This window comes from Symphalangus syndactylus, chromosome X, assembly GCF_028878055.3.
Source record: "Symphalangus syndactylus isolate Jambi chromosome X, NHGRI_mSymSyn1-v2.1_pri, whole genome shotgun sequence".
NCBI classification, from domain to species: Eukaryota; Metazoa; Chordata; class Mammalia; order Primates; family Hylobatidae; genus Symphalangus; species Symphalangus syndactylus.
Window position 1 is genome coordinate 52170059 of NC_072447.2, and position 21922 is coordinate 52191980.

At 39.3% G+C, this 21922-nt stretch overlaps 1 protein-coding gene across 1 annotated transcript in view; it reads left to right on the forward strand.

Annotated features, from left to right (window-relative positions):
• Positions 1-21922, forward strand: part of OTC (ornithine transcarbamylase) — a 97512-nt gene that overhangs the window by 61937 nt on the left and 13653 nt on the right. Inside the window, exons 7-10 of the mRNA XM_055267892.1 lie at positions 13960-14113; positions 16310-16432; positions 21466-21519; positions 21600-21749. Of these exons, the coding sequence (XP_055123867.1) occupies positions 13960-14113; positions 16310-16432; positions 21466-21519; positions 21600-21749 (481 nt within the window). The remainder of the gene's footprint in view (positions 1-13959; positions 14114-16309; positions 16433-21465; positions 21520-21599; positions 21750-21922) is intronic.

The following is a 21922-nucleotide window of genomic DNA, read 5'->3' on the forward strand; positions in this document are numbered from 1 at the left end:
ATGCCTTTTTTTCAGAAATATCTATTCAAGTCTTTTGCCTATTTTTTTAATTTCGACTTTTATTTTTTTGCTGTTAAATTGTAGGCATTCCTTATATTTTGGACATTAACCCCTTGTGAGACACAGGTTTGCAAATATTTTCTCCCATTCCATAGGTTGCCTTTTCACTCTGTTGATCGTTTCTTTTGCTATGCAGAAGCTTTTTAGATCTCATTTGAAGTATTATTACAATAAAAAAGTCTTACATTTAGAGTTAAGTAAGATTTTAAAAATTAGATCATCATAAACAAGTATCCCAAAGAAGATCTGACAATTAAGGAGAGAAAAAAATGTATTGTTCTTTTCTTCCTTGTTACAATAATAAAACCTATTAACTATACAGAATATTGTGGCTGAAGTCTCGTTAGCTTGGTCTGAGTTGCATTTTGTATAATCTAGAGGTGACTGAAGGGGAGCACTGAGGTGGAGCTGTCCACTGATATTTTGGAGGAGCTGATATGTTGGAGTCTCTAACACCACTCTCTGGTTTGATCATTTATTAGAAGGACTCACAAGGATCGGCATACAGTGATACTCATGGCTAAGATTTATCACAACAAAAGAAACAAAGCAAAATCAGCCAAGAAAAAAGGTGCATGAGGTAAAGTCTAGGGGAGACTAGGCACAAGCTTCCACAAGTCCCCTCCCAGTGGTGTCACACAGGATGTGCTTAATTTCCCCAGCAAACCAGTTCCCAAGGCTTTTATTGGGGACTGGTTACAAAAGTGCCCTCTGCCTAGCATGATCCCAGATTCCAGACACCCAGAAGGAAAGCAGGTGTTCAGCATAAAACATAGTGCATATACAAACAGTTTGGGCACAGTGGACCACCCTTCTCATTTCTGGGAATGGTGGGAACCCTCCTAAAGTCCAAGTTCCCAGATGCTAGCCAAGGGTCAGCCTTGTAAGCAGCCCTTTGAAGGACAGCCACCTCAAGGCGCTATGTTAGCTTTTTTCTGCATATCCAGGCTCTCATCTCTCTTCTGAATTTTGCTCAATTTCTTTTACCTAGATGTACTGTAACTGGTAAGGGAGTGTATGTTATATCCAAGGGAAGACAGCCTTAAGATTTGAGTTGTTTTCTTGCTTCAGTGTGGATCCCTGGAGGCCTAGGTTCCCCTGGATAGAATCAGTCCTATTGCTCACTTCCCTTTATTGAAGAGTCTCTCTTAGGAACTCTTTCTCACCTCCTAACATATCAGAAAACACAAAACATACACATAGATATTCAGTTAAGTTTACTTCAGATGTGAGGGTATTTTCAGATTTTGTCAGTTACCAGGTGCTCTACTGGGGTTATGAACTGGATATTCTTTTTTTTTTTCTTGCTCTGGGCTTGTCCTTTTAGATGTGACACCAGAAGTGACACCTTTGCATGACTCAGATCACTGATTTTTTAGAAGTTTTAAATCATATGGAATTTAGCAACAGCAAGTGGGGCATTATCACTCCAGTTTCAAGGCTTTCTGTTTCTTCTGTAATGACAGCTTTTCATGCCTAATGCTCAGCGTACTACTGAAAAGTGCATAATAGCTTCACAGTCATTTGCCTTCTAATATAGTACTTGGTAATGCAGCTTCAGCAACCACGTGTATGAAAGGCTCCATATAAAACCAAATAATGTAACGTTGTTCTATTCTAATTTCTTTCCCTATAGATGTAATTTACTTATGGTAGTGATTGCTAAAATGTGTTCAGCTAATTTGTAAAACCAGTAGAAAAGAAAATGAATGTAGACCACTATATTAGTTTCCTAGGGCTGCCACAACAAATTACTACAAACATGGTGGCTTAGAACAACAGAAATTTATTTTCCCACAGTTCTGGAGGCTAGAAGTCCAAAATCAATGTTTCCACAGGACCACAATTCCCTTTCCGGTGGCTCTCAGTCATCCTTGGCTTTCCTTGGCATCACCCCAAACTCTGCCTCCATCTTTGCCTGGGCTTCTCTGCGTATCCTCTCTTCTTCTTATAAGAATATCTGTCATTGAATTTAGGACCTACCCTACTCCATATGACTTCATCTTAACTAATTACATCTGCAAATATCCTACTTCTGAAAAAGCTCACACTTTGAGTTTCTAGGTAGACATGAATTTTGGGGAAACACCATTCAACCCAGTACAACCACATATCCACATGTCCCTATGACACCATAAAAGGGGTTTCCAATCATTGCTATTCTCAAATAATGAAAGTTATAGAGGGATTTGTGGATGAGGCTCAGTCCTCAAGAGGAGTGAACCATTGTCCTATTAATAGGAATATTTCTAAAAAAAAAAAGCTAGAATACTGTTATTCAGGTATTTATACCAATTATATCCAGACTAAAAATGTTAAATGTTTTACGATTTTTGGTAAAATGTTTTAAAATATTGGTACCTAATGGGAAATATATATCTCATGAGGTAGTAATAAATTGGTACCTAATGGGAAATATGATACTTCCATGAATCTTTACAGAGAACACCAAGAACCCAGCAGGTATGAAAAGTCTATGTTATTGGCAAAAATGATGACAAAAGCCAGTCTTTCACAGCATGAACAATGATATATTCTCTTAGAGGCAGTGTGCCGGAGCATCAAGGACAGGGGCTTCAAAGCAGAGTCACAATTTGGTTCAATTCACAGCTCTACCACACGCTAGCACTTATGGTTTGGGCCAGATGCTTCTGAATCTCAGGTTCCTCAGTTGCAAAATGGAGATACTTATACTTATCTTAATGCATTATATGAGGGTAAATGAGACCGTGTTTGTAAAGAACACGCACACAGAAGAAATTCAAGTAATGTTGGTTGAATCAAGTTACGATCTAACCCAATCTCGAGACAAGCACTGGCTCAATTTTGGCTATCTCTGTGGTTTTCCTAAACAGCTTACACTGACCCACTGAACTTCCATTAGCACATTTTGAAGAAGTTATTCTAAATGCCATTATACTCCATTCATTTTTCTCTAAGGTCTTCAAACTTGGGATCTAACATTTAAATCAAAACAACCTGGCCATTATAGATCCTTCATTAATAAATTGAATATGGCAATTTTATTCAACATCTCTGGCTTCTACCAACACCAGCTCATTTGACAAGAACCCATCTAGGTTTGCTGAGAGTATTATCTATCTTATTTCCTCATCATTCTTATGTTGATATAACTAAAATCATCTGGGTAGAGATGCCAGAGGGCTAGAATATTCTGTTTCCTAGAGGGAGACTCAGAGAGTTTATCTCATAACCAATTTACATTGGGGATAGAGATTAAGTCTGCTTAAGTCTCCTTTTGGGACTTGGCCCAATTTGACAAAAAATAAAATCAGAAACATCCATTTTTAAGTGATTACAGGGTTCCCAAGGATGTAATATGCACAACCAAAACATCCTTCCTCTATCTCCCAGTCAGCTGTTCAACTGGTAAGAGTTGTCAGTGAAAGAAACTGGAGTTTAGAGGGCACGCAGTCTGATTCAAACAAGGCAGGATGGAGACAAAAGAGAAAATGGATAACAGGACCCTACGAGAATACAACCTCTGTTTGCCTTTGGCTTTTGAGACGCTTTCACCATGTTTCAATACTTTAGGAACAACTCAACTCCTTTTAAGAGCACCAGGATTGCTGTATGATTGTCCATCTCATCAACATCCATGTTTGCTCATCAACATCCATGTTTGCTCATCAACATCCATGTTTGATCTGGCCCAGCACACTACTTGTTTTTTATTTTTTAGTATTTGTTCACCCAATCACACTAACTCTGCACAGCTTTTCCTGGGGTCATGAGAGGCTTTGTTTGTTGTCTTTTTTTGTTTCATTTTGCTTTGTTTTGTTTCAGCCTTCAGGGTGTTTTCGTTAATTCCTAAATAAGTTTCAATCTTATACCAAAAGAAAAAACACCAAACAACAACAGAAACTAAGGGTTGGAAAGGATTTATTTATAGCCACCATCCTTTTCATGGAGGGAGTGACCATCACTCTCTCAAAATGGTCATTGAGCCCTGCATAAATCATCCCATCATTCTCAGCAAACTATCGCAAGGACAAAAAACCAAACACCGCATGTTCTCACTCAAAAGTGGGAATTGAACAATGAGAACACATGGACACAGGAAGGGGAACATCACACACCGGGGCCTGTTGTGGGGTGGGAGGAGGGGGGAGGGATAGCATTAGGAGATATACCTAATGTTAAATGGCGAGTTAATGGGTGCAGCACACCAACATGGCACATGTATACATATGTAACTAACCTGCACGTTGTGCACATGTACCCTAAAACTTAAACTATATAAAAAAAGTACCCAGTACTAAGGCACTGTTTACATACTCAGCTATTTTGTCTGATATCTGTGTAGTCTGACTGTTCTCATCAAAAGTTTATACAATCTGATTGAGAATTATCTTTGAAATTGAGTTAGAATTGGTCTTGCTATGATTCTTCTCATTGTTCTCCCATTTTATTAGTATCTTTATAAACTCATTGGATGCTAATACATTTGAAGGTTTCAATTTGTTATAATTATTATTCTTATTAATTATAAAATTGTCCCATGTTTGGTCAATGTCATCTTTGTTCAAGTGGGGTCATTTTGACCTAACTCCATCAGTCTTCGATAACTCTCTTGCTTTGTGGTGTGACAAGATGTTCCAGGCTCATCTTGCACATTTCTTTATTAAGACCAAGAATTAGCCATTGCTCTAAGAAGACTTGGGGCATTTTCAATTACTTTCAAAGTCACACTTGGGAGAAATTTCCTTTCTTGAATGATATTTTGTCTGATTATTAAAATAATATTCCTTTTGATAGAATATACTAAAGAAGATTAAAAAAAATAGAGCCACTGATACCACCATCATCCAGAAATAATGGATGTTAACATTTTATCTCTGGAACCATCTTTCCATTTAAAGTTTCATGCCATGCCTTTCCTTTTTCTAAACAGTAGGAAAAGAGATGATGAATGAAACTAGACATTTTAAATATTTAGACAAAATAGGTTGAACACATGTTTTAACTTGTTAATCATTTTTGAAAAATCCTAATATTGGCCATTAAACTTCCAGGGCAAGCTGGTATATGTGGGAAACTTTAAATTTGAGTAATTTGGATTTGCTACCATTGTTGGCTAATGCCAAAGATTGTCTACAGTATATAATGTATATATTAATAGAAATGAAAAGAGGCCAAAATGAAAAGTCATTACAGAACCAGACAGAATTTTTTAACTTATCAACTTTTCATTTGTAGCATGTATAATAAAGCTCTTACAATGTTTAAAGCTGGGGTTTTAGATTGATGGAGAGCTCTATAAATCCCAGATTACTATTAATGTGCTTGTAGTCCAGCTCTAGTTACAGGGTTGTCATTGTTTGCAGTGAAAAGGTTTTTTTTTTTTTTTTAAAGATCTTTAGTAGCCTGGAAGAATTAAAATGGTGATTTCTAGCAATTTTAAGCATGAAGTGGATACCAATGTCATTCACAAAATAATATGAACTAATCGTCTAGTTAAGTGTCTTTAATATCTTTGTTCCCCTAAGTGAGTCCAATGTGAAAGCAACCTTATGAATTTGTCAAACATTTAGCATTTTTTAAACTTAAAATAATAAACGTTCCTCAAAGCACAGCCACCAAGTCAACGGCATAAATAGTCCTTGGGAGCTTTTCAGAAATGCAAATTCTCAGGCCTCAACCCAGACCTCCTGAATCAGAAGCAGCTGGCTGTGTTTTACCAAGTCCTCCTGGTAATTCTGATGCATGTTCAAATTTTCATTGCTTTAAATATTCACACACTACTTATACAACCAATAAATCAAATGTATATTAAGTGAACAAAACAAATCTACTCAACCATTTACACATTGATTGCAAACTTAATGAAATGCTTCTAAACATTTAACTTAATCACAAGCCTAACATTTCAGATTTCCCTGCATTAAACATCTTACAAAGGAAAAAATACATGTAAAATACCACATTGATTACAGAGCCGATTATTATTTTGACAACAAAACTGGGCACAAAGCTATTAATATCATAGATTTAATTTTTTTATTGTTAAATCTCCTTTTATTTTTACTTTTGTGTGGTCCTGGAATTTAAACTTCTGTACATTGCTGGATTGTTGGGAATTCTACAAGAGACTCTTTATACTTTCTCAGGGTTTATGTAATTTTTCCAGGCTGGAAAGAACAAACCTATCGCCTGAGGAAGTCAGGGATATAGGTTAAGTGGATGACTGGCCACTTAATTTTGATTGGTTAGTGGGAACTGGCTGCTAAATTCAAGGTGACTTAAACTCAAGCTGCTGGCTACTAGACAATATCTTTTTATCACATAGTTTTTGTTTTTTTGTCATGGAATCTATATTGTTTTCTCATTGCTGCTTTAACAAATTACCACACATTTAGTGGCTTAAAACAATACAAATATATTATCTTACAGTTCTGGAGGGCAGAAGTCTAACATAAGTGTACAGGGCTGTGTTCCTTCTGGAGGCTCCAGAGAAGAATCCAATTCCTTGTCCATTCCAGCTTTCAAGGGCTGCCTATATCCTTGGGCTTGAGACCCCCTTTCTCCATCTTCAAACCCAGTGTCTTCATAGCTTCTCCTCTCATTTCTAACCTCCTACATCTCTCTTATTCTCTAGAGTTATATTGGGCCCACCCAGGGTAATCTCCCCATCTCAAGATCATTAACTTATGAATACGAATCTGCAAAATTCCTTTTGTCAAGTAAAGCAATATATTCATTGGTTCTGTGGGTTAGGACATGGACATCTTTGGGGACCATTATTTTGTCTACCACATGACACTTTTTGTCAATGTATTTCCCATTTTTACTGTGCATACACATATACACAATGTATTTTTTAATTAGGCTTTACAATATATAATTTTATTGCCTGGTTTACAACTAAATATATTGTGAACATTTTCTTTTGTAACAGTTAAAATAATTGCATAGTTTGGAGAAAACATAATTTACTAAGCAATCTTGTTGGGGAAATTTAGGTATAATTTTTTTCCAAGGCGATTTCATTCTTTTTACAATGCTGTTAGAAAAAAGGAGAGTCTGTCTTATATAACTTTCTATAGATGATGGAAACTTGCTCTTCAATTTAGCCTTTTAACTTGCTTCTCTACATCCACCTTATCATCAGTCAAGTAATTCATTTTCTCTTTTCCTGTCCATCTCTCCCATTTGCTTCCTCTTTTTACCCCATCTCCGTGGCACACATGCAGACAGATTTCTATTACCCCAGCGCTTTCTGATCCTTCCTTCCATTGCCTCCCTTTAAAGAGGCTTTCTTTCATTTGAAAGAGACCATTTTAATTGATTTTGATCAACTCTACTCAAAACTTTATCCTCAGTTTCACATTAGGATTAGCCTTTAATAATCTGAAGATATAATTCAATTGTTTAAAAGACCATGTTAATAAGACCTTGGTAGAGTTACATGTATCAAGAAAACAGGACTTGGGCACAATATACATACGGCTGACTTTCTTTTGAAAAAGGAAAGTAGTTTCTGAGGGGAGGGCAGGGCAGAGGTAAGAAGCAATTGGTACGTTAAGGAAGTGAGGAAGTGTTAGGGACCATTATGGAAACGCATTCTTTTTTTTTTTTTTTTTGAGACAGAATCTCACTCTCTCACCCAGGCTAGAGTACAATGGGATGGTCTTGGCTCACTGCAATCTCCGCCTCCCTGGTTCAAGCGATTCTCCTGCCTCGGCCTCCTGAGTAGCTGAGACTACAGTCTCATGCCACCACAACCGGCTAATTTTTGTATTTTTAGTAGATACGGGGTTTCACTATGTTGGCCAGGCTGGTCTTGAACTCCTGACCTTGTGATCTGCCTGCCTCGGACTCCCAAAATTGTATTCATTATTTTAAGGCAACTAACAAATGATCTTCTTTCAGTTAGGACATTGGAGCAGCAGACTTTACTGGTCATGAAATTTGCATGATATCTAAAATTGTTATTTCTGGAAATAGGTAAATGTCAGTTAAGTGTAACTTTGTATGGAAAGGCACATGCCAGCTAGCATAAAAGTGGTACATGCAGATGGTAGTATTCCAGAGTCCTGGGAGCCATGAGGTGCTCATCCATCACAAGGCCATCACAACCAGGTAGAAATGCCTCAGGAAAGCAGAGGGGTTGGCCATGCCAGCATTTACACAAAGAACGCTCCTTGGGCAGCCAGATGTCATGGTGCACAGACCCACAGCTCTCTCTGCACACAACATGCTCACAGTTCCATCCATAGGAGGAAGGGCAGACACAAAAGCACCCCAGCGTGCAGGTTCCCCCATTTAGACAGCAGGTTCTGTTTCGTCCCTTACTGTCCTGTATCCCCATGGATGGCACAAACTCTGAGATAAGGACAAATTGCAGGCTCCTCCTGGGGCTGAGTGCTGTCCCCTCTGAAAGCCAAGTCTTCCTGAGATAGACATGCAAGTTATGGTGGCCCAACCCAACCTGGCCAAGTAACTAATTCCAGTTCAAATGCTTTTGAAATGGCCATGATCAAAATTATACGCTGTCATTGTCCCCTGAACATTTAGGCAGGCCAGAGGATGACAGAGAGCAGCTGTAATTTTGTCTTTTAAATTGATTCTGTTTTTTTTTTGAGATGGAGTTTTGCTCTTGTTGCCCAAGCTGGAGTGCAATGCAGCCTCTGCCTCCCCGATTCAAGTGATTCTCCTGCCTCAGCCTCCTGAGTAGCTGGGATTACAGGCACGTGCCACCACGCCCGGCTAATTTTTTTTTTTTTTTTTTTTTTGTATTTTTAGTAGAAATGGGGTTTCACCATGTTAGCCAGGCTGGTCTCGAACTCCTGACCTCAGGTGATCCGCCTGCCTCGGCTTCCCAAAGTGCTGGGATTACAGGCGTGAGCCACTGCACCCTGCCGTGGATTCTGATTTTTAAAGAAATTAAGAAGATTTAAGTTTTATTTGTTTGTTTTTAATCTCTGGCAGCACACGACTCATTGCAATATTTAATAATATATTAACCTGGCCTGATTTCAATATTTAAAAACATTCACCTTTCTTAATAGCATTGTGTTGTAATTAATTAGTTAAATCATCAAAAGATTTCATTTCCGGAGAAACAGAAAAGTGAATCTTAAAATTTAGACTTCTTAGCCAAGTGCGGTGGCTCACGCCTGTAATCCCAGCACTTTGAGAGTCTGAGACGGGTGATCACCTGAGGTCAGGAGTTTGAAACCAGCCAGGCCAACATGGTGAAACCTCATCTTTACTAATAATACAAAAATTAGCCAGGCATAGTGGCGCATGCCTGTAATCCAAGCTACTCGGCAGACTGAGGCCGGAGAATTGCTTGAACCTGGGAGGCAGAGGTTACAGTGAGCCAAGATCATGCCACTGCACTCCAGCCTGGGCGGCAGAGAGAGACTCCGTCTGAAAAAAAAAAATTAGACTTCTTTTTATGGACATTTAACTAAGTTAGTATTTTGGAGTAAATGGTTATTATCGTTTTCCTCATTGGAAATTGCATATGCGACTGGTGCTAGCTAACCACTGGACTCCTTTTCTAGTTCACTTATACATAAGACCACAAATGCTGCTGAGGCCTGTTTATTCATGGTACAGTTTCTACTATTTCTAGGACTGTTTGGCTTACAAATTATGTTAGTAATTTGTGGCTTATGCAGATAAAAACAATACATATCTATACTATATGAACAGAAATATACTTAACAAAACCCCACAAATATGTATCTATATAGTGATATATAAACACTTTCCTATTTATTTAAGTAAATAAATTTACATGTACATAATATTCACTCTTCTTTGATATTACTATTATAATTTTGTACATTTTATTTACATTAGCTTTTTTCTTATGTGCATCATGTCCCTTTAGAAGCATAATTTATTTCATTTCATGATTTTCATTACTACAAATGATCACAACTTGAAAAATGGGAGCTCCTTTAAGCTGACTGTTTTTCTTTCAGCAGTGCCTCTGCCATTTAAAAAACAAATCACTCTTGTTTCCTGGCAAGAACAAAATGTTACAGACCTATTCTGATTTTATTCTGCCCAATAACATGAAATTGACTATCCTCTAATGGTTTCTGGTTCTTTTTTTTAAAATAGAACAATATTAGAGACAAAAATCTGGTCACTAGGGATGTTTACAAGTGTCAAGTGGGGAAAGACTACAGCTACTACTGCTGCCTTGGGACTTCTCTGGGTAGTGACTGAGCTTAAAGAAAATACTTCTTTTATAAGTGTGTAAAATCTTGTTCTTTCCAGTATAGCTTATCATATCGTTATCCCTTACTTTTCTTATTGTATGAGATTTCAGCAATTACTAAGAGTTTTTCTTCCTCTACATTGATCCACTGTGTCACCCAGCAGCACAGTAGCCCACTTTCCTCGCACCTCCTCTCTCACTCTCTGTTTTCTAGGACAATGGTTCTCAGCCTAGTCTTCATATTGGATTAGCTTGGGGAGCTTTAAAAATGTTGATATGGGTCTCACTATCATAGCTTCTGATTTAACCTTCCAAAAAGCAGAATATAGCATCAGGATTTTATAAAAGCTCCATAGGTGATACTAATGTGCAGCCAAAGTAAAGAACCTCTGTTCTAGAAAAGTGTTGCAACCTGAATAAAGCCAACCAGGCACACTCCCATGAAATTACACCACAGAGGTTCCAGGGATACCAGCTTGACATTATAAACAGAAAAATTAAATGCATGCTTATCTTTTGACTGCTTTGCTTCAGGAGTTTTGGGGATGGGGACTTGTTAAAGAGAGAAAAATACACCTGCCTTTTTTCAATCTTCTTGAAAGACTCATGTGTACAGGTCCTTGACTTCTCCAATTGCTCTGCTAGCATTTCTGTCTTTCAGTCTCATCTTCCTCACTCTTTCCTAACCTTGCTCTAATTACTTCAAGGTTTTAAAAGGCCTTGATTTCTTCATCTTTGAGGTTAAGATAATGTCTGTATGTGACACACACTAAATCTAGCAAAATTCAACAACATACTGTAAAGTTCGAGAAAACCATAACAGGTTGGCAGCCGAAGGTTCTAGCTGCCTAAAATGATTTGAGAGGCTATAATAGAAGTCAAGTCTGCTTTTCTGGCTATGAGATTCCAGAAGGTCAACTGCAATGTTAATCCAGACTTTTTTTATTTGTCTGTACACACTTTAGGGAGTGCTACATGTTTACAGAAGTCTGAAGTATGACCTCTAGGATTAAACACCCCTCTGCCCCCACCCTCTGCTTCTCTCTCTCTCTTTCTTGGGGTTTTAGACATCATAAAATTAACCAATTCATCTGATATAGGGAATTGATAGTTGATTATAATTATATACCTTATTGACATATCTACCTCCACTTAAGTTACTTTTCCATGATGGAAGCCTGCATTCTTATAGTATGAAAAACAGAATGTCTGTTTTAGTAAGAGGACAAAGGCCTAGGACCTACTCTATTTCTGTGTATTCTATTAGTATTAGTTCTTCACTTAGTTCCGATACACACCCAAGTCTGGGAACCATTGTCTTAGGGCATCAAATAAGTAAGGGTAGTTGCTTCTCTAACGAGAAGGGCCTTAACAGAAGGTGGTGAACTATTCTTTGCTCAGAGGAGTTTAGCTGCCTTTTTCCCTCAATTCCCTCCCTGCCAAGGATATTATAGACAGAGTCTTCTGTTTTTGTGGGCTGCCATCTCAGAAGCTTTGTCTACTCTTGATATATTGCCTGGTTAGGATTTTAACAAAATAATAGATGATGCTTTCAAAAATAGAGCGGTCTCAATTCCCTCTTTCTTAGGAGTCTCAAACTTTGATATGCAAATGAATCACCTGGAAACCTTGTTAAAATGCAGATTCTGCTTCAGTAAATCTGGGTGGGGCCTGAAATTCAGAAGATCTAATATGCTCTCAGATGATGCTGATGTTGCTACTCTGAGGAGCAAGGTGCTAGCTTTGGTTCTCAACTTTGGCAGCGTGTTAGAATATAGTAAGAATATTTTTTAAAATAATGATCCCTAGGTCCCACTCCTAGAGATTTTGATTTTTCTGACTTAATTGATAGAGAATATGGCCTGGGCATCAAGAGTTTAAAAAACTCTCCAAGTTGGCAGGTGCGGTGGCTCACGCCTGTAATCCCAGCACTTTGGGGGGCCGAGGTGGGTGGATCACCTGAGGTCAGGAGTTTGAGACCAGCCTGGCCAACATGACAAAACCCTGTCTCTACTGAAAATACAAAAATTAGCTGGGTGTGGTGGCGAGCCTGTAATCCTAGCTACTTGGGAGGCTAACGTGGGAGAATCGATTGTACCCGGGAGGAGGGGTTTGCAGTGAGTTCAGATCAAGCCACTGCCCTCCAGCCTGGGAGACAGAGCAAGACTCCATCTCAAAAACAAACAAACACTCTCCAAGTGACTTTCATGTGCAGTAAAATTTGAAAACCCCTTGTCTTAGTCCACCATCAAAAGTTAACCAATATCACATTTTTTTTAAATGGCTCTTTTATTCACTCCTCGTGCTATAAAATACAGCGCGCTTAGATAGTTCAAAGCAGTGGTTTACAAATCTCTATCCCCACTAACCCTGGTCTGGAGAAGCTTCCATCAGAAGTGGTAGAATAAGAAAAATGGATAAGAATTATATAGTGAATTTCATAAAGCTCAAATAATTCATTTCAAGGATTATTCTTTGAAATTGTCTTTCACAACTTTTTGATGTTAAAATATCCTTTTTAAATTAATTAAGGTAGTAACATATCATACCTGTTTATTTGCTTTTCTCATGCTCTTAATTTGGTAAATAAAGAGTTGCAAATCTTATGTTGATCACCTATTTTTGGAAATCTTGCTGGTTCATGAAATTTAAAAATCTGGGAGCCATGGGCATGATAAATCCATTAAAAATTAGAAAAAATCTGATCCATAAGTCTAGAAAAATATTGTTATAGGAATATCGTTTTTAATCTTTGATTCTCTAATCCCTGGGGCCAAGCAGTTCTTGAATTTTGTAAGCACCAGAGTTTATTGCTTTCTGTGTCAGTTCAGGTCCACTAAGCAGATTTCAAGAAGGAATTAGACTTGCAAGAGATTTATTGAGGGAAACACCAAGAAACATAAAGAGAGAGGCAGCAGGAATGGGCCAAGAGGGCCTTCAGACAGGGAGGCAGGTCTGACCCCTGTGGGAAAGAAGGATGGGTGGATAGGTAGAGCCTCAGCCAGTAGCGCAGCTCTGAGAAAGTCTCAGCCAGGCTGATGGGGAGCCCCAGAGCACAGACTGTCCATCAGAGAGGTCCCTGTCAGGCAGGAATGGCCCCAGCGCTATTCTCCCCACTGTGTTCCGTCATCAGGTTGGAACAGCCTGGGGAGGGTGGCCTTGGCAGGAATGCTGCAGGGCATCCGAAGGTGTAGCAGCTAGAGTGTCAGCCAACGGCTCTCCTCACAGCAAGTTCTCTTCTGTAGGGCGATCTGTGTGTGCACTTCCATGGCTGCCACACTGGGACTTGGAATTCCACAGTGAAAATGTATTTTTTTTCTGTTGGATGATGTGAAAGAAAATTAGCCATATGGCAGGTCATTAATGTTTCTCTGTATATGTTGCTTTTGGTCTTGTCCCTTTTAACCGATGGCCATTTATCAATTATAACTCATCATTATATCTGCTGGGCCCACAATTATCTCCATAAAAAATGTAAAATCGCTGGTCACTGGATACGTCGTGGGAGGTAGAACATCTGGCTTATGTAATGAATACATGTTTAATATTACCTTTTAAACCTGCAATGTTGGTAGGTTGTTTACATGTAGTAAAAATTCTATTTATTAGTTTTTCTTGTTATTATTTCTGATCTTATATTAAATAAGGCATTATTAAGCATAATTGCCTTAGATTATCTTTTTCTTGGTTTGCCACAGTGTATTGTCTAGCATGACAGATGCAGTATTAGCTCGAGTGTATAAACAATCAGATTTGGACACCCTGGCTAAAGAAGCATCCATCCCAATTATCAATGGGCTGTCAGATTTGTACCATCCTATCCAGATCCTGGCTGATTACCTCACGCTCCAGGTTGGTTTATTTATTTGTCTTACAAAAGAGCAAAATCAAATAATTCCTGACTTGCTTTAAGTGAAGCAGTTTACTTAAATCATGGTATTGGTGTTTTATTTTCAAATACCAGCTTGACAAAGAATTACAGCTTATGTGTGCATTTTCTGGGGAAAACAGGGCATTGTTAAAAACAGACTCTAAGATCGCTCTACACTCAACCCTATTCCCAAACCCTTTTAGCCCGTGTCTCATCTTCTGTTCTGTCAATCCCTTTGATTTTTCGGTGCCATATTTAACACAATGAATGAATAGAGAACACTGGAGCATACAAAATGGACAAGCCATATGTGATTCTATAGACATCAGAATCTGTGGCTTGGGAGTGAAGACTGGTGGAGTGTGCTTTGAATATTCAAAAAGGTTAGCTACTAAGTCACTCTGGAAGAGGGGGCCACTTTCTATCATTTTAATAAACTGGTTGTTTAAAAGTAGGGTTAAGAATATGCAGAATTTATAGAATTGGGGCTCAAATTTAGCCATTCTAGTCCTCCCAAATTAGGAACTTGAATAACTTTGAAAGATTCCTCTTGTTTGGTTTGCCACAGCCAATCTATATTATATTGCCCCTGGAAATCCTAACAGCCATGGTTTCTGTGTCTATGGATAACTCTGAGGAGACAAGATAAACTGGATAGGCCCATCTTCTTCCACATTTGAATAAACTACACACATTTAAATGTGAGGTTAAGCTCAAAATAAAACACTTCGGACATGAGGATGAGATCCATGCAGAGAAGGTGATACAATTATGTCAGATACCAAAGTGGCTGTCTGTGGGTGTGGCTTTACATATACACCAGATAATTTAATGCTTCCCCTGGGGCTTTATCATTACTAGATTATAAATTCATTGAGGGAAAATGAGCTGTCCTATTCATCATAATGTCCCCTGTAGGACCTTGTGCAATGCCTTCATATAGGAGATACTTAAAGTAGGAGCTGAATGAATAAATAGCAGTTTGTTAAGAGCATGGAATCTAAATCAGATGGATCTGGAATTAAATTCTAGCTTAGCTAACTAGTAGTTCTGTGATCTCCAAATTGCTTAGTCTTTCCCTTTTTAAATCTTTTTAAATATATAAAATATATGAAACCTACAGACACTTCAAGAAAATAAAACAAACATTCATGTGTTCACACAGTTTTGTCAATTCTTAACGTGATGTTAAGTTACTTTATAATTCTTTGCTGTTTTTCAATAAAACATTAACGATAGAGTTGAAACCCACCATGTAACTCTGCCTAATCTCATTTCTTCCCTTCCACAAATATGTTATTATCCTGATGTTAGTATCTTTACACATATCTATATCCATAAACAACCAACAGTATTATTATTATTATTTTTGTTATTATTATTATTTGAGACAGAGTCTCACTCTGTCACCCAGACTGGAGTGCAGTGGCTTGATCTCAGCTCACTGCAACCTCCGCCTCCTGGGTTCAAGTGATTCTCGTGCCTCAGCCTCCAGAGTAGCTGGAATTACAAGTGTGTGCCACACCTGGCTAATTTTTGTATTTTTAGTAGACATGGGGTTTCACCATGTTGACCAGGCTGGTCTTGAACTTCTGACCTCAGGTGATCCGCCCACCTCGGTCTCCCAAAGTGCTGGGATTACAGGCATGAGCCACCGCACCCAGCCAACTAACAGTATTATTGAGCATCTTTGTCAACGTCATATAATGGGAACATGCTCTGAGCCACCATGCTACACTGTTCCAGGTATTCTGTATTTCCCCTTTCTCATACCAAAGAATTTCAGCTCCATAAAAGCAGTGATTTTTGTCTCCTTTGTTTATTGTTATATCTCCAGGGCCAAGGACAGTGTCTCAGTGTCTGGATATTAATGGTGCTCATTTGTATCCAATGAATGAATACAACTAAGACTCAGATTTGAAATGTATGAAACTCTTAGTCTCTGTTCAAGTTCTTATGGTGTCTTGGTTTAAGATATTAAGACATTTTACCACGTTTTTGGGATTGTACATTCATATTATTGAATTGCCCTGTGTAATGCAAAAAAAAATTGGGAATTCATTCCTTCTGACAAGGCACTAATATTGAGATTAAGACTATTTATTTTAACCTTAATAATCGCTACACATAAGCAAATTTACTCCTGGATTTCATCTCCTTCATCCCTTGCCTTTTAGGAACACTATAGCTCTCTGAAAGGTCTTACCCTCAGCTGGATCGGGGATGGGAACAATATCCTGCACTCCATCATGATGAGTGCAGCGAAATTCGGAATGCACCTTCAGGCAGCTACGCCAAAGGTAGGGAAACTTTTTGCCTTGAAACTAACCCCTCTCTTAAATCATCCTCAGATGCAATCACCCAGTGACAAAAAAAGCTCTCTTCCATTTAAGTATAGCATAGGTGAGGCCACAGAATTTAGGCTACGTTACCAGCCCTACTATTAAACAGCTATCTGGCCTCTTGAGAGTCCAATTTCCCATCTCTACAATAAGAGATAGTCTTGGCTGATGCCTTTCATTCTATGAGTTAGTGTTAAAAGCATGTCTGAATTATCCCTCTGAATACCCTGCTGTAGGCCATTATGATGACTGGCATCGTGCATTACCACCACAAAGGCTGAAGAAAGCAATAAAATCCAGGCAGCATAGAATTCTCAACCCATGGGAATGATACTGTCATTTTTCTAATGCTGCAATTTGGTAGAAAAATGTGAATCCAATGTGAGGATCACAGTGATGGCATCTACACCAGCTTAGTATTTCAAAACTCAACTCTGGGGGCCTTTTGGCTTAGAAAATTTGAGCCCCACATGGCTATGAAAATGACCCCTGCATACTTCCTACCTTGCTGCTATCTCTCACAGCACGTATGGAATACATGACTTCTTTCATAGGCCCAATGTAACCCTTTCGATACACAAGAAACTGGTAATAATTGTTGCCTCTGAGGAGAGGAACTGGGAGGTTTGAGGATAAAGGTAGGAGGGAGACTTTATTTTGACCGTCCAGTCATGTGTGGCTTCATAACAGGGATACGTTCTGAGAAATGGGTCCTTCGATGACCTTGTTGTTGTGGGAACATCATACAGTGTACTTACACAAATGTAGATGGTATATATTTTTATCGATATGTATTTTTCACATGGAAAAATAAATATTCCAGCACCATTACTAAATATCAACCTTAGGCCAGGTTCCCCACAAGCACACCATCGTGGGGATTTGTGTACAGGTGATTTATTAAGGAAGTACTCCCAAGGGAGATCCCTAAGGGATTAGGGGGAGCAGGACAGGGAAAGGGAAGAATCTAAGCAAGGATGCCATTTACAGTGACCAACCATCCTGATTTGCCCAAGATCAAGAGATTCCTGAGGACATGGGGTTTGGGGTGTTAAAATTGAGAGTCCGGGCAAACCAAGGTGATTTGGTCACCCTAGTCCCATGTCATGCACAGTCCCACAGAAAGTAGCTTCAGCCTGATCTCACGGTGAGCTCTGGAGTGTAAGTTATGCCCTAAAGTTATCCCAGCATTGGTCAAGGGCAGCAGAAGAGGTGGAGTGGTAAATCCCCTGGCACTTTTGATGGGAAAAGCAGCCTGGTAGCCAGAGAGCTGTCCCCTGAAGACAAACTGCATGCACTAGGTGTTAAAAACACTGAAACTGGGGAAGGGAGCAGAAGCCATGAAAAGGGATCCCCGGGGGCCTCTGAGTAGAGCACCAGCATCGTCTGCTGCATCCAGCCAAAACAAAACTAACCACCACCAAATGCTTTCACCGGGTGTTTTTATCTTGCTGTCTTGGATTCTTAGGGCTGCCATAACAAATTACTACAAACTGCACGGCTTAAAACAATACAAAGTTACTCTTTCACAGTTTTGGAGACTAGAAGTTTGAAATCAAGGTGTTGACAGGTCACACTCCCTCGGAAGCCTCTCAGGGAGGATGCTTTTTTGCCTCTTCCTGCTTCTGGTAGCCCCAGGCGTTCCTTGGCTTGTGACTGCATCTCTCTAATATCTGCTTCCATCACTTTCCCTCTGTGTCTGTGTCTCTCTGTACAAATCCCCCTCTTCTTATAGGGACACCAGCCATATTAAATTTAGGCCCACTCTAATCCAGTATGAACTCATCTTAACTAATTATATCTGGAAAGACTCTATTTCCACATAAGGTCACATTCTGAGGTTCTGGGTGGGCGTGAATTTTGAAGAACACTATTCAACCAAGTACACCTGCCATAGAAAAAAATGTACTGCATGCAGTGAAAGTCATCCTATTATAGTAAATTTGAGGGACTCAGAGAGATGACCCTTACAACAGATAATTCTCCTCTTTTATTCAGCGTGAACTGAAATAAGGGTCAGATCCGATATGTGCTTAAGGCGGCTTTTATTCACTTTATGGGAAGGGTGAGTACACTCTCTATACAAAGCTAGTTTGAAGAAAGGCTCTGTATTAATGCAAACTCTTATTGCATTTGGTTCCCACAGATGAAACATACATTAACAATAATTGTTCCCTGCTATGAAGATCTTTTGGAAGGCTTTATTCTGTTGAAGAAATATATGGTTTAAACATTTTATTGCATGCCAAAGATGTTTTATTAACATCAAAGGAAAAAATTCTAATATTACAGAGTAATTGCAGTATTGTTCTTAAGCAGAAACTCATTTAAATGATAAAGAGTACTAAAACCTGGTTAAACCTTGGTGGGAGTAGGAGTTTTGCAAAGTCTTCTGGAAAGTCTGATAGTGAAAAGTCATTCCATCAATTTGTAAGTCTTCAGTTGTTAGTAGACCTGTTTCTTTTAAAGATAAAGCTAGGAGATTTATTGTAAATTTTAGAAACACTGAAACATTTCCAAGGCCATGATTAATCTATTTCCCCATTCTTTAACCAAGAATAACTTACATATTCAAGAAAAAATAATTTTGTCCATGATTGTAAAATTGCTCCATAAACTATCAATAGTAATGATTTTAACATTGTTCTAAGTGAATACTTAGACTGAACTGGGTGTGTTAATCACCTTCTTCGTCTGGTTTTAAAATTTATGTAAAGGCTAGTGAGTGATTTAGTATTGAAAGCTGAGATGTGAGTAAAGAATTCCTCTCTGTATTCTAAGTCATGCCTCAGTACATGCAAGGTTGGGTGATTTTCTAATTTCCAGACTTCTCTGTTGGTTCTCTAAGTACTTATTGATTCCTTTTCTAAGAATTATTATACTTAGGGAGTATAAAACCTACTCTCCAAAGGGAAGGCTAAATTTTCAGGGTAGGAGGCATCTGGGGGAATATCCAAGTCTCTTCATTTATGTTTACCAGTATGGCTGTTCACAACATTAGTTGCTAAATTAGCTAGCCTTTATTAATTACTTTCCCCAAATCTCTATAAACAAGGCTCCAGAATTCATGGCTATATGAGGGTGGTAAAGCTGCTAAAATATCTGCAGGCATCTTCATCAACATCTGAGTAGTTTCTTCTTTCAAGAATGCTTTAATAGAAGAAGAAACTATGGTAGACAATCGTGCAAATAAACACAGTTTCACAAATAAACCTAGACATGCCTGTCACAGGTTGGGTTTCTTGGGAAGCAGACTCAGAGTTTAGCGTGCAGGACAGGCAGGATGCTTATTAGCATGTGCCCTTGAAATCAACAACCGTGGAAAGGAAGGGAAGGAAGCAGGAGTAAGAAGAGGGAGAAGCTGAGTTGTGACGCAGGCCCAACAACAGCCTTGGCTGATCTTATGGAAAGTTCTGGATCTGAGATGTTCATTCAGCTGTCTGGAGTTGGGCAGAGGGGGGTCAGGTTTTCATACCCTCCTGTCAGTCATTGAATGTGGGTTGCCCCGAAAGGGTGTGTGACCTTGGGTGCGGCTGCTCTCTGCAGCTGAGGCAGTGCCCAAAGGGGGCTGACAGCTGAAAGCCATCTTCTGGCAGCGCTCCCAGCAGCTGGGGGAATAAATCCTTCATTCATGATTATTCATGGAGGGGGATCTGGGGAGCATACCACAGCGTTCACCACAATGCCTCAGTGAAAAGTGATAAAAATCAACTCATAATCAATGCTAAGAACTTGGGAAAATGAGAAGGATAGAGGAAGGTGAGGATAATTACGGGGTTTGAACTGACAAGACTTCCATATGGAGGGTCTTCGAGGTGAGGCTGGGCTAGAGTTTTGAGGAGCTGACACATTGTGATGAAGACGCCCAGGAGGGGACAAGAGAGGAGGTGTTCAAGGGTGAAAGGCTGTGATGGCAGAAAAGGGCAAGATGTGTACAGGGATGACAATAAGATTGGCTTTCCTGCAGCAAGATGTTGAGAAGAATTAAAAGAGACAGAAGCAGGGGATGGAGGTGGGGAGCCTTGATGCTCTTAATCAGCTTTGACTTAAGAAACAAGTAGTAAACATCAGAGGCTTCAGAGAAAACAGTTCTTGCTGCTGTGTACAGAATAGGTTGGAGAGTGAGGGTAGAGGCAGGGAGACTGCCTGTGGGAACCTGGGATATCTTGGGGAGCTTTAGCTGTTCCCATGATGTCCCCTCACCTAGAGTAGGAACTAGGCTGAGCAAGCGAGGCACCTAGGGTGCAAAATTTGTGCATGCATGACCCTGAGAATGTGTGTTTCTTTAAATTTTTTCTAGCGCCTCCTTAAATGTTTTGCCCTAGGCACCTCGCTTGCCTCTCCAGAGTCCGACTCTGCCCTCACCAAACCATCCTGAACAAATATGTAATCTTAGCAAAAACAATGTATTTGTTCTGTCAATGCTTTTCAAAACAAGCACCCTGCCCTCAAAACGCTTGCTGGGGAATGCAAAAGAATGAGATGTGTGTAATGGGGGAGGGGGAGCTGTTAGTATTTAGCTGGGATGGTCAGGGGAGGTTTTTCTGAGGAGGGGACATTTCAACTGAGACCTGAAAAAGTTATCCACATGGAGTGGGTGGAAAAAAGAATTTCAGACAAAAAAAGATAGCATGTGCAAGGACAGACAAACATGCATTCGTTTGCACACTTCTGAATATAATCCTCTTAAGCCATTACGGAAACCGGAAGAGGTGCTTCCAAGAGTTGGAAAGCACCATGCCTTATGTTTGCCTTTATGATGAAAGAAGTCAGAGATAGTGAAAGATGGGGCAATTGGTTGTCTTTTTAAATTCCAAAAGGCACTACTGAGTTTTGGAATTCTAGATGTAAAAATCATATTCTACTGAACATGGTGGGGCCACATCTTGAAAAAGGGAAAGAGAGGAGATATTGAAAAGAAAATAATATATATGTAAGAACACATGTATCATAAAATTACCTAAATAACAGTTAAATTCTTCCTCCTGTAGGGTTATGAGCCAGATCCTAGTGTAACCAAGTTGGCAGAGCAGTATGCCAAAGAGGTATGCTCTTTACATGTAAAGCTATTATTGCCTTTTACTGTCCCATGAAGTTATTTAACCAGCGTGCTTATGTATGCTAGAATGGTACCAAGCTGTTGCTGACAAATGATCCATTGGAAGCAGCGCATGGAGGCAATGTATTAATTACAGACACTTGGATAAGCATGGGACAAGAAGAGGAGAAGAAAAAGCGGCTCCAGGCTTTCCAAGGTTACCAGGTTACAATGAAGGTACAAATTGATGCCTCTCGGAAGGTTCATTAATTCCATTCATAAAGGCCAGAACCGTCTAATCACTCATTCACTTTAGGGGGAGCAGACTGTCCTTTCATTCCCTATAAAAGGACTCACTGACTGTGTCCCCTAGGGACTTCTCTCCTTCCGAAGATTAGCTGTGTCCTTTG